Source organism: Nuphar pumila, chromosome 3 (genome assembly GCF_984573655.1).
Source record: "Nuphar pumila chromosome 3, dmNupPumi1.hap1.1, whole genome shotgun sequence".
Classification (NCBI taxonomy): domain Eukaryota; kingdom Viridiplantae; phylum Streptophyta; class Magnoliopsida; order Nymphaeales; family Nymphaeaceae; genus Nuphar; species Nuphar pumila.
Window position 1 is genome coordinate 40768684 of NC_143251.1, and position 14258 is coordinate 40782941.

Genomic DNA, 14258 nt, shown 5'->3' on the forward strand with positions numbered 1-14258 from the left:
GTACATTTTCTTTCAGAACTAGTAAGTAAAAACTACAATATAACATTAACCTAACCATGTTGAACATCAATTGAAATAAGAAAGGCAAAACCGGCTATACTAATCTAATTAAATATGCATGCTAAATAAAAATTACTAACTATAAAATGGCTAACGTACATTCAATATAATTTAAACTAACTAAAATAATAAAGAACTATCCTAAGATGAATACCCACTAACTAAATCATGAAAACACATTGACTAAAGAAAACAAGCTTAACAAAGACATGGAATAAATAAATCTAATTTAATGTATTTAAATGACATGAATGACATTAACACTAAATTACATTAATTTATCTAACGCTACAGTAGAACGTGACCAATAGAACTTTTAACGTGAATGCTTTAACTAAGAGACAAAGATGACTATTGCTACAATGAATACTCTATTACTATTGAACCTAATAAAAATATGCTATACTAACTATTAACGATCGAACCATGCAAAAAAAAAAAAAGATACTGCAATAGGTAAAACGATAATTGGCCGACTCTTTTAACTCTACTTGACTAACCTACTTCAACTACAGGCTGTAAATAGCAAATGAACCAAAGTGACGTAAACTACCTAAACATTAAATCCGACGTTGATATTAATTAATCTAACTATCTAGGCTAACTAATCAAGCAATTGAATGAAGAAAAACAAGATCGGCTAATAAAAAACTTTATTTAATGGATCTAAGAAGCACCGAATATAAGAAAAAGAACGTAATGCAAGTTGTTCTAAGCTAGATCTAACCTAAAGCTAATCAAACTCAAGAAGACAAAATATAAAACTTAGATTAAAACTAACAATCTACCTACATTAAGACTATTCTACGCTTAAATCATGAAAATGATTAAACTATCAAATCGACATATATATTATTTTATTTTCTAGATGTAAAACATAAAATAAACTAGATGAAATATGCGGATGCTATAAACAACTAAAACTATATGCTATGCAATGCTTAATGCAATGCAAAATCTAAATCTACGGTAAAAAAGAGGGAGAAAAAATAACATGTCACGGATCGCTTCCGATGGAAGGGTTGAGAGGAGAAAGTGGTTGATCTCAGCTGCATACATGCCTCCCCAACGAAGAAGGTAAGAAAAGCCGATGAAGACGGGGTTTAGAGGATCGATGAAATAAAGAATAAGAAGAGCAAGAAGAAGGAGAAATAGAAGGAGAAAATAAATCAGCCAAGAATGAAGAAGAAGGGAAGTTGGAGGCAAGAGGGCTGCTGGAAAAAATGTTTTCTCGAGACCTCTTAATCCTATTTATAAGCCTAATTAGGTTAAAATCTAAAATTTCTAAAAAGGTTCGATAATTTTTTACTAATTTCTACAATGGTCCTTTGAAAAATGTGTTTCCTAAAACACACATTCTTAAACTAATTAAAACTTTTACTTAAACCTTTCTAAACTAATTTAAACATTAATTAAAAATTCTTAAACTAAATAAAACATTAAAAAATGCAGGGCAAACTTTGAAAAACATGATTTTCTAATAAATTCAATTTCAATGCAGTTTCTCGAAACTAACAATAAAAATGGATTTTTAAAGCGATTTAACACAGATCATGCATAAAATAAGACGAATAAAATATGAATATGTATGCATGATCAAATACCCCTATGATTATCATTTGCTAGTCCTCGAGCAAACTGAAGCAAAAAGCAAAAATACTAAACTAATCAAAAACAAAAAACCTAACTCACTTTCGTCGGACTCACGGTTTCATTTAGCATATGCAACAAGCTCTTTCAACCCTTCGGTTACCCTAGTGGACGAGTAAGGTCTCGTGAGGGTTTGTAGTGATGTTACTCACAAACGTCTTTTTTATATATGCATAAAATTCAACTTCAAAAGTCATTAGGCAGTCAAGGAGTTTGTTTTCGCAAATATTTCACGTCAAGGCATTATCAAAACATTATTAGAGTCTTTTTCGTGCCACTACAGAAAAAAATATTTTCTTTCACTTTTCTAAATATCACAATCATTTATGCTTTATTCTCATAAAATCAAATATATACATGTCATTATTCACTTATCCTCATTCATATGTTTTCTGCACAGGTTTTCTCAATATTTGCTTCTAAGTAGTGAACTTTTTCTTCTTTTATACTCTTTTTTTTCTTGATTTTCAATTTTTCACACATTTTTTCTTTTCTTTCTTTTGTTGACACTATTTCAAAATTTCAGTTTCGTGACCCGTGTAACAAGTTTTTTGTCAATGACTCCCAGGCCAGACGTCATTAGGGCACCAGATACAAAGTATCTCTCGGACTTAATTGCTCGAGTCACTAGACCTTCAATTTTTATAATTTTACGTATAGCTTGCTTCTCTGTCATGTACAATGCCAATATCTATTAGGCTCTCTATAAAGTCCATGTAATGGGCTTTCGGGTTGGTGGCTCCCAAACGAGATGCCTTTAGGGCACCTGGTGTAAACACCCATCAGGCTCTACTTGCTCGAACCAAATAGGTCACATATATCAACTAGACAAAGAAGTGATTTCCTTCGTTATTCTTTTTGGCGTAGGAATCAAACACTTCAACTTGTGTCTAAGTCCAACTACTAGGGAATACAAAGACATCAAACAACTAAACGTACGCACTTTTCACTTTTTGAGCACTTTTTTCAATTTTGTTTATTTGCTTAGTTTTTCAAAGATAAAACTGTGCATATTCATACTTGTGATTCAAAATAAACTCAAACATGCATCTATCATCATCTTTTTGTAATTCACGTAAATAACCATGATTTTCTAGATCCGTGTCAGATTTTTTTTTCGTGGAGCTTAAAAATCTTCTAAAAACATTAGATTATGTAAAGCATTCATATCTGATCAAACTTATTTCTTAAAAGCCCAAATATTTATGAGTTGATATCAAAAGTGCAAGTACAAAGACAAAGACAAAAAAAGTTTGGGTGTGGAAACTACACCCTCCCCCATGCTTGAATGACACTGTCATCAGTGCCCCCCTGCTTGTATCAAACTGAGTGAATGCATATGAGAATAAAAATAACTGAGAGAAAAGGGGTAGAAATCACCTGATCCACGCAGTGAAACATGTCTCACAGTTTGCAACTCATAAAATATCAGATGCATACATGATCTATCATTCACGCGCATAAAGAAAAACTACCTAAAAACAAAAAAACTACTAAAGCTACTAATAGTACATCACAAATATGAGTTGCCTCCCATAAAGCGCTAAGTTTGACATCCTTACCAAAACGGATCTCTAGTGACCCTTCATCGTCCATAAGATCAATGAACGTGAAGTCATGCTCAACCAGGGGTTCTAAGAAAATTTATGTCATCTGTGATACTGCACACTTTGTTTTCTCCAACTCTACCCCCTAAGGATCCAATGATGACTCTAGAACTTAGGATGAAGGAGCTTCATCTCCACGTAGAGAATAGTCTTAAATGATGGTGAGTCATAAACCAAATGACTAGCAGGACACACATTTAACTGCGGACCAGATTGCTTCACTGTGACGTCTGTCACCTGAAAACAATCATCATGTCTTGTCGCTTTGTTGGCAACATCAAAGATATGCAAGCACACACACTTGTTGCCAAAAGAAAGCTCCATCTCCCTAGTATCACAATCGATACGAGAATGGGCAGTGGCCAAGAATGGTTTGCTCATAATGATGGGGATCTGGCTAACGACATCAGTACCCTCCATGTCCAGAACAAGAAAATCGACAGGAAAGTAGAAGTCTTCAACCTTGACTAACACATCTTTCAAGATTCCTTGCGAACGGTTGGTCGACCTGTCAACCAACTGCAAAACACTAGTCATGGGCTTCAAATCTCCAATCCTGAAAGTGTTATATAGGGAACCCAACAAAATGTTCATACTTGCCCCAAGGTCGAGCAGTGCACACTCGATAGTCATGTTTTCGATGACACAAGAGATGATCGGTACCCCAGGATCCTTGAGCTACGGTGGGGCTTGGTGTTGAAACACGGAGCTTACCTGCTCAGTCAAGAAGACCATATTGGGCAACAACCTCAAATTTCTCTTTTGCGTGCAAAATTCTGAAGAACTTTGCATAGGCAGACACTTGTTGGATGATGTCAAGCAAGGGGATGTTTGTGTGAACCTGCTTGAACATGTCAAGCATCTCGTACATGCGCATCCTCTACTTGCCAAAATCGTGTGGTTTGGTCAGGGCCTGAGGAAAATGAGCTCTAGGGGTATACGAAGGTGAGGGCAAAGGCGATTGGCCTTGCCTACTTTTCTCGGGCCTGGTGGAGGAGATCGGCTGGTCACTAGGTGTGGGAATGAGCTCGCTAGTCGACTCTTGTGTAGGGTGGAATGCCTTCACACTCTGAAGAGTCTCTAGCTTCACCATCGACTGTGTATGTGAACAGAACTGACCTGCTCTTTATGAAACTCTGTGAGGTGCAGGTCGTAAGACATGGGTTCCTTACCCTTCGGGTTGATGACAAACTAACTCAAGAGGTTTCCCTCATTGCTCTTGTTCAAGGCCTCAGCCAACCGTCCCATTTTGGTATCTAGCTTCACTATTGACTGCGTGTCTGAACAGAGATTGGCCATAATGTCAAAAAAGGCCTCTAACAACTTCTTTTGAAAAGATGGGCTCGATGTGGGCTTCTAAGGAGAAGGCAAGCTAAGCGAGGGGTGGGCCTGTGGAAGTATGGCACGCGGGTAACCTTGTGAGGAGTTATCCTACCTGTGTTGTGTCTGAGAGCGCAGATGGGGTGGCTCGTGCGGTTTTCTCCACATGAAGTTGGGATGATTTCGCCATCTCGGGTTATAGGTGGGTGTATAGGGATCGTGCACCAGTCTGACAAAACCTTGGACAATATTCACTTGCACCTGAACGAATTTAGGATAAAGTGGTGTTGCTAGACACTCAGAAACAAAGTGTGCAAGGCTAGTGCATAGCTCACACACTTTTTCTATTGAATGTATCGAAGCTGGATTGGCCAGTAATTGATCTACTTTCCTAGTCCACTTTGATTTGCAAATCATGCTTGGACCCAACTTCGTAAATCCCTCCATTCTTTTTACCACTAGGAACATATGTGGTCCTATCAGTACGTGAGGACAGGGCATGATGCATGACATTTTTGCTCTATATGTCAAATAGAGCCCATGCCTCGTCCTCGTTCTTGAGCATGAACGTGCCCCCACACAAAGAATCAGCAATTTGCTTGTCCATCTCGGTCAGACCATCATAAAAGTACTGCACCAGTTGCCAACGGGGGGGTAGTAGGGCCACTTACAGAGAAGATCTTTCATCCTCTCTGAAGTCTCGTGAAACTGCTCTTCCTCAATCTGAGAGAAACTCGTAATGGCTTTACAGAACTAATTTGTCTTACCAATTGAGAAATACTTTTTAAGGAATTCATGTTGCATGCATTCTCAAGTGATAATCTGAACCGTATCGAGGGCCTTCAGTCAGTGTTTGGCTTTGTCCTTGAGGGAGAACGAGAACAACATCAACCTCAATGCGTCATCCCCAAAATTATTGATCCGCACAGTAGAACAAATCTCGAGGAATTCATCAAGATGATGGTAGGGATCTTCGTTACTCGGGCCATAAAAAGATGAAAGCATTTGGATTATGTTGGCTTTTATCTCAAACTACGGTGCTCCTATATCAGGTCTAGTGATGCAGAACGCCAGAGTGCAAGCATTGAGAGTAAAGTACTCCTTTAGAGGACAGGACAACTGTTGATCTTAGGCCATGAGGCCGGATCGACAAGCTCTTCCAATAAGGGACTCTGGGTTCTTGAAGATCTCTACTAGCTCAGGGTCAAGCGAGCGTTGCTCGTGCATGCATCAGAGGGTAGACCGATACAACAACCGTTTTAAGACACTGGTTTTCTACCTACCTAACGTGCAAAGCGGCCAAAGTACAACAAACCACAAAGCAAGTAAAATAAAAATAACACTAACAAGCAGTAAATAAACAAACACCACATACTTGCACTCAAGAGATATTTTGCCAAAAGCAAACTATGAGAACGCTACCAATCGTGCACAGTCACCTCTAAGGTTATCCTAATATGTGAGTCATGCAAGAATGGTAAACTAGTATCTAGAGTATGCAAGCACGTAGTTCTAAACCTAAATGCAGAAAAAAACCAAACAATCCTAGTTAATAAACATGATATTAAACTAAACAGCCCTAAGTAAAGAACAGAAAGTAAACTAACACCCTAACAAAACGTGAACAAACAATGACAATAAAGTGAATACTCGTATTAGTCGTCGTTCCCCAGCAACGGCTCCAAAATTTGGTATGAGTTTTATGAAAACCCTTTTTAAAATAATATTTTTAATCAAAATCAAGTGAAAGCCAAACACCAAAAATATAAAAATCGGCTTGCACAAGTGGTGGAGTCTGGGTCGATCTCAGGGAACAGGAAATACTTATATTCAAACACACAAGCTAAATTATTCTTTATTGTCAAATAAAAAGAATTAATTCAATAATTAACTAACTATGGGAGTACGACCCTACACAGAGGGCTTAAAATAAATAAATAAATCGCTTAATACATACCCAATTAAATAAATAAATAAAACCCTAATCTAAAAAACAGAAAAGAAAAGGCTTAAGTGCTTCGAGTCTTCTTGTCCCTTCTTGATTGATTTGCTTCCCCTTATCCTTCCCTCTGTGTACCTTTTGGGTAACTAGGTTGAACACTTTTGTATGGTTTACTAAAGAATTCCCTCAGGGTTCCCTGATGGACTCTTTTGAGGGCTTGAGGAGACCTCAAAGGGTACTTCGAGGGCAAGAAACGGGCTTCAGTGCACGTCTAAACGCTTCCCTGCAAAACAAAAGCACAAAACACAGCAGTACAAAAAAAACTAAATAAAGAAATTAATAGCTAATGACTAAAAAAATTCAACAAGAACAAAAATTAAACTAATTAAAACAAACAAATAACATAAACAAACTATAAACAAACTAATAACAACCTAACACTGACAAAATGGCAAAACAACCTAACTAACTAAAAAAAACTAAATTTGCTAACAAAATAATAACAACTAATCCAAGAAAGCAAAAAATTAACTAAACCTAATGATCAAGAACATACTCAGCTGAACATGGCATCTAATAAAAAATATTAACAAGAACTAAGTACAAAAATTTTCTACTAAAACTATGCTAATTGGCTAACCCAAATTAAATAAAACTAGTGTGAGCTATGTGCAAGATAAAAAAAATAACTAACTACCGGATGACAAAATAAGGGAAGATGTTGTACGTTTTTTTTTCAGAACTAATAAGTAAAAACTCCAATATAACATTAACCTAACTATGCTTAACATCAATTGAAATAAGAAAGGCAAAACCGGCTATCCTAATCTAATTAAATATGCATGCTAAATAAAAAATACTAACTCTAAATTGGCTAACGTACATTCAATATAATTTAAACTAACTAAAATAATAAAGAACTATCCTAAGATGAATACCCCCTAACTAAATCATGAAAACACATTGAGTAAAAGAAAACAAGCTTAACAAAGACATGGAATAAATAAATCTGATCTAATGTATTTAAATGACATGAATGACATTAACACTAAATTACACTAATTTATCTAACGCTACAGTAGAACGTGACCAATAGAACTTTTAACGTGAATGCTTTAACTAAGAGACAAAGATGACTATTGTTAAAATGAATACTCTATTACTGTTGAACCTAATAAAAATATGCTATACTAACTATTAATGATTGAACCATGCAAAAAAAAATGATACTGCAATAGGTAAAACGATAATTGGCCGACTCTTTTAACTTTACTTGACTAACTTACTTCAACTACGGGCTGTAAATAGCAAATGAACCAAAGTGACGTAAACTACCTAAACACTAAAGTTGACATTGATATTAATTAATCTAACTATTTAGGCTAATTAATCAACAATTGAATAAAGAAAAACAAGATCAACTAATAAAAAACTTTATTTAATGGATCTAAGAAGCTCCAAATATAAGAAAAAGAACGTAATGCAAGTTGTTCTAAGCTAGATCTAACATAAAACTAATCAAAATCAAGAAGGCAAAATATAAAACTTAGATTAAAACTAACAATCTACATACATTAAGACTATTCTACGCTTAAATCAAGAAAATGATTAAACTATCAAATTGTCATATATATTATTTTATTTTCTAGATGTAAAACATAAAATAAACTAGTTGAAATATGCAGATGATATGAACAACTAAAACTATATGCTATGCAATGCTTAATGGAATATAAAATCTAAATCTATGGTAAAAAAGAGGGAGAAAAAATGATCTGTCACGGATCACCTCTGATGGAAGGGTTGAGTGGAGAAAGTGGTTGATCCCAATGAAATAAAGAATAAGAAGAGTAGGAAGAAGGATAAATAGAAGAAGAAAAGAAATCAGCCAAAAATGAAGAAGAAGGGAAAAGGGAAGATGGAGGCAAGAGGCAAGAGGACTTTTGAAAAATACTTTTTCTCCATCCCTCTTAATCCTATTTATAAGCCTAATTAGGTTAAAATCTAAAATTTCTAAAAAGGTTTGATAATTTTTTACTAATTTCTACAAAGGTCCTTCGTGTTTCCTAAAACACATATTCCCAAACTAATTAAAACTTTTACTTAAACCTTTCTAAACTAATTCAAATATTAATTAAAAATCCCTAAACTAAATAAAATGTTAACAAATATAGGGCAAGCTTTGAAAAACATGAGTTTTCCTGATAAATTTAATTTCAATGCAGTTCTCGAAACTAATGATAAAAATGAGTTTTTTAAAACAATTTTAACACGAATCATGCATAAAATAAAATGAATAAAATGCGAATATGTATGCATGATCATGGTTCACATATCAAGTCAGTTTTAACATGCTCCCACCCTTTCAAGGTGAACCTAGAATGGGATAACCGACACCCATGCCCTTAGAGAGCTCGTCAATAGGCACTTACACATAGAGTGTGAGTTGAACTTGAGACTAAGGGGGTCAACAAGTTCTCCTGAGGCCTGCCACCACTCGGATGACCCCGACAGGTGTATAATTGCTGATATTTTGTTACTCTAATTATATATGTTAATGTTTTTATTAAAAAACATGTTTTTTTTAACTTATTAAGAAATCCCTAATTTGATAGGTTTTTGGTTAAATATATTACAACTGTCACACTTGTATGCTTTAATTTACATTACACTTAATCAAACATAACAAAATCTAATATGACTCTTATAAATGCTATCAAAATAAAATCAAGTCAGTCCATTAAGTCGATTGGAATCAAATTGACCAGTTTTCAGTTACATTTGAGAGCTGATTCAGCTATATCGGGCAGATTCGGCCTGAATTGGGTCTGAATCAACGATTCACTTCATTTCGGACCCATTCAGGAAGAATCAGCTTCTTCTTAGAAAAACGGATCCTGGCAACATTGGTCATTATATACGCTAATGGAGTAGGACGGTCTACTTGGTCCATAAACTCTAAAACTAGATCTGAATTCTGAGATCCGGTGTAAAATCTTTGGATTGGACCCGATATCCGAAGCACCTCGAGAGTCCCACCAAACGTGCCAACCACGATTGCTTACGCCCCCAAACCCTTTCTTAGTGTACACGTCACAACTCATTCCCTCCAGAGAAAAAAAGCCAAAAGCGTCACGCGGGTCCCACCGCAGAAAAACTCGAATTCCCAAAGTACGTCCAACGAATCATTTAATTACAAAACGGTTTCCACCAAACCCCAAGCTCAACAAAAACCGCACCTCTCAATTTCATAAAATACCTAAATCACTACCTGAACCCTTAGTCATTCTCCTCTTGTTTAGGACATTTTCGACATCTAAAGGGAATTCAAACGCCAAAACCGTCCTTCCCTGATCATCCCATTTCCGTGTTTGACCTGATTTTTCTGACGTAAATACCGTGACAAATAATGAAGTGACAAATGGATTATGCAAAAATGAAGCTCTATGAGCAACCTTCAGAGGTTCTCACGGCAGGGGTAATCTTGGAGAAATTTTTCGAAACTATTTTTACGCTTCGCAATAAAATTTAATAACTTCATTTTAAAATTTTATAGGAGTCATCTAGAAATTCTTATGACGAATAGGACACAAGAGATTACCAAAGCGAAATAAGATTAATTTATATGTTAATATATCATTAGATCAACAAACCACTTGTAATCTCGTGGAAAAGCCCCCAAACCCTCACCGTCGAAACCCAGAAATCTCCTCGTCGTTAAACGCCTAGAAGAGGCAAACCAGAGCTCCCTCTCTCTCTCTCTCTCTGCTCGGAGATTTTTTTCCGGTGATGGCGAGGCCGGAGAGGGACGCGATCGAGACGTTCACGAGCATTACCGGCGCCTCCGAAGCCGTCGCGTTGCAGAAACTCGAGGTATCTTTCCCGATCGTACGGCCAGTAATCACTCTCCGGGCGTCGATAGGGTTCCGTTTGCCTCTAGGGTTTCGTTTTAGTGAATTTCCGATCGCGAGAAACGATGACGAGGTTGTTGATGATTGCTCTGTTTTCGAATTCGCGTAGTTGCAGTGAATTTCTGCGGATTTTCGGGGTTTTGTCTCATCTTTTGTCGCGTTTGGTTTGTGGAAATGAAGTTTTTTTTTTAATTAAAAGATCGCAAGACTGTGCCGCTGTTTTTTTTTTCATTTCGGAATACGTTAATTTGAGTAGATGCAGTTTTGGTGGGATTTTATGACGTTAATTTTGCGGCGGTAATTCGGAATTCGTTGCGAAGGATTTAGTGTTTGGATTATCGGTTTGTGCTTAATTCGTTGTTCTTGGAAGTGCGCGGTTTATTCTTTCCTTGCTGTTATAGCTGCTTCATTCGGTTTCTTGACTTCTTCTTTTCTTTTATTTGTTTCCGGCTAGAATTTTGCTGCTTCTTATGCTGGAGCAATTGTGATGATCTGATAGAGAATTGAATTGATTCTTCTTTCGCAGTCTGTTGTTTGATCCGTTTAGGTTGTGGAAACTTCTTCATGCTTGTGAATGATCCCCTATTTTTGGGTTTAAACTTTACGCTTGCTAAGGATATAAACAAAATCCAAAGGGAAACATGCGACAGAGGAAATAAAATCCAAAGGGAAACAAAATCCAAGAAGGAAGAATGTTGGTTTTACTTCATTATGTTTAAGATCGCTATCTTCTGTTGTCAACCTGCAATCTCTGTTTTCTGCTCTCTATTGCTCGTCGAGATCCATCTTACTCTAATTGGAGTCTGTCTTTCATTGATTCCCTTATCTTCATGATCATGCATAGGAGATGTTTTTGCAAATCCTATCTTTGTGTGTTTTTGGATGACAATGTAAGCCACCTCTTTACTTGTCAATTGGCCCGCCCCTTGGTCAACATCAAGTGCCCCCCCTTCTCCCGAAAGACAAAATTTTGTCGTCTTTCCATGGATGGACATAGGAACAACTATGGTAGGCAAGGTTGTCAGTATCGTGATATGAGTGTGTATCATATTTGTATCATATGATACATGACTTATTTTACCATGTGTGTCATACGATACAGGGTCAACTAACTTAAAAAAGGGGTGAATCATAATTTTTTCAATTTTGAGTTATAAAGACCTATTGAGGGCCGACTTCCTCATTTGTGTAAAAGCCATTAGAGAGCTATCCACGCACCCTAGGACTCGTGAGCGCGATTGGCTAATCCGTGCACAAGAGAGAGGAAAGAGTGCATTTTCACCATTTTTTCACTTAAGTAAGTGGGTTAAGGCAAACAACCCTATTCTAAGTATTCTTTGCTTCCTATTGAGTTTTTTGGGGAAAGATGACATCAAATTATCCGGCATGGCAATGGGGCACTTGAGTAATGAGTGGAAACCGATTGAAAATCGAGTGCAACTATTGCCATATGTGATTTTATGATTGTATTTTGTGCAATTCATTATCGTTTCATGCGTTATGATTTTTTTAGAATTTTTGCTAATGTTTTTCTATTTTTTGGAATTTTTAGAAGTTTTTTATTAGAAATTTATATTTTTTTACGATACGATATATATCTTATCTTGGACCCGACCGATACGATACTTACAACCTTGATGGTAGGCACCCTGAGTTTACAACCTCAGTAACTGGCTCCTATGAGTTCCCAACCTTTTGGGAACTTTGTGGGCTCGCTGCTAACTGAAACTAGGAACAAGTATGCTGTCAACACCATAGACATGCAGCTGATTTACTAGCCCTTGCGTCGATCTTACCTCCATTGCCTATATATATATATATATATATATATATATATATATAGAGAGAGAGAGAGAGAGAGAGAGAGAGAGAGAGAGAGAGAGAGAGAGAGAGAGAGAGAGAGAGAGAGAGGATTTATTGTTAAAATCCATCCCCTCCCCCCTGGTCCCTGCCTCCCCTTTTGATTTTTTAAAGTTTTACTTAATTACCCCTAGCCCCCACTTCTTTCCGTGAAAAATAGAATAAAATTTACTAGGCTTCCCTCGCTCTTGGGCGGGGCAGCCTAGTCAGCGAAGTCGTTACCTTTTCATAGTCTAGCTAGCACCTAGACACACTTGCCTAGACGCTGGACTTGCGCTTAGGGCTACTAGGCGCTTAGGGATACTAGGCGCCTAGTCACCACTTTTGACTACATAGCTCTTGCAGGTGTTAGTAAGGGATTAGGGGCATTTTTGTTGGCATACAATACAAATGCAGTGTTTTCTTTTTTGGGTTGCTTTAGATGTGCCTTGGTCACCTTTAGCTTGTGTTTCGTGGAAGTCTCCTGACCATTAATTTGTATAAATCTATATGGGCAAAGCATTTTTAGTTGAAGTTTGGATCAAGTGCAATGATGCTGCTTTTTACATTATTTTTGTTTATGAAGCAAATGGAGACAAAGTGGTAGACCTGGGGCTGTTTTCTTTCTGTCTTTTAGCTATTGAACTTGATAATATTTTTCCATTCATGTTTTCCACGAGATGGACTGCCAACAATCCCTCGTCAATTTTAGGTGGCATAAGTACTTGATGCTTGTTCATTTCGTTGACTGAGGTCTAAGACTCTAAGTGCTTGTGCTTCAGGAGATATGCTTTTGAAAAATATTTCAAATTTTGTGACTATCTATCCAGATTTCTCATGGATGCAACATGAAAGGTACATTTGGATGTTTTGTGGGAATGAAAAAACCTCATCAATGTCCTCAATAGCATTCATGGATTTTCCCAAACTGATCCAAGGCATTTCCTTCAACCATTAAAATGTCAATGATTATCTTCTGCATGCTGTTTCTGAACCATTGGCACCATGGTTCATACAGTGCTATTTTTGGAGTATTTCAATGCCAGGCTGTATATCTTTGCCTGTAGTTATCTATGAAATTTTTTAACCTGTAGGTATATGCAAACATGAGGCTATGAATGTATTCATAAAATAAGTGTTTCCTCGTTCTTCATGAAAGCATGTACACGTTGAGAACCTGCAAATAAAGTTATTGGCTTTATCTGAATGGTTGAATCTCAGTGGCCAGGATGGAACCACTTGGATGATGGTGGATGCTCTTGGTTTTCTGGAGCTCTGGCTGGAGAGGAGTATGAGGTTTCCAGGATATTCATGTGTTTGTAACAGCTATTGGTTGGTACAACTTGATATTTGTCTATTGTAAAAGGCTAAGATGGCCAGATAAGACATTCAAATAGGCGTTGTCCTTGGGACTTTGGCTTCAGCTCATTTGTTGTGAGAATAGATTTGGTAGTTCCTTCTTCCTCAACCTCTTTCCTTTTTTCCCCAACTTCTTTCTCTCTATTACTCCTAACTCTGGGCATGTATGCTCCTCCTCACATACAGGCACACCATGTGACACTCTGTAACATGCATTTATCTGAGATCACTAAGTGCCTAGGAGTTCCTCTATTCAGTGCTTTTCCTTCATCTTGTCGCTGGATATCTCATTTGTACGCATCTTCTCTTGATTTCCCGAGCCTCTAGTGAGTTATAGGCAGAGTTATAAAAGATCAATAGTTTTGATGATTCCATCATGCATGATTGAGTTGGAAAAACTTCTGGATATGTATCCTACACCTGAACTGAATATTTTTAAATACATTTTAATAAATTTCATATACATTTATTTATATTAATAGATATATTCTTATATATTATACCTATTAAAAAATATTTTATATTAGCAAATTAAAAATACGTTTTTGTATGTCTTTTTTCTGTGAGAAA

The 14258-nt window shown here is 36.6% G+C and overlaps 1 protein-coding gene across 6 annotated transcripts in view; it reads left to right on the forward strand.

Moving 5' to 3' along the window:
- The first annotated feature begins 10318 nt into the window (after window positions 1-10318).
- LOC149842682 (plant UBX domain-containing protein 8-like) overlaps window positions 10319-14258 on the forward strand; it is a 43744-nt gene continuing 39804 nt past the window's right edge. For all 6 annotated transcript variants that reach the window (XR_016430800.1, XM_089999356.1, XM_089999357.1 and 3 more), the window contains exon 1: window positions 10319-10452. Coding sequence is in view for 5 of the 6 variants with exons in the window: in XM_089999356.1 (XP_089855482.1) it covers window positions 10369-10452 (84 nt within the window). In the remaining variant the exon portion in view is untranslated. The remainder of the gene's footprint in view (window positions 10453-14258) is intronic.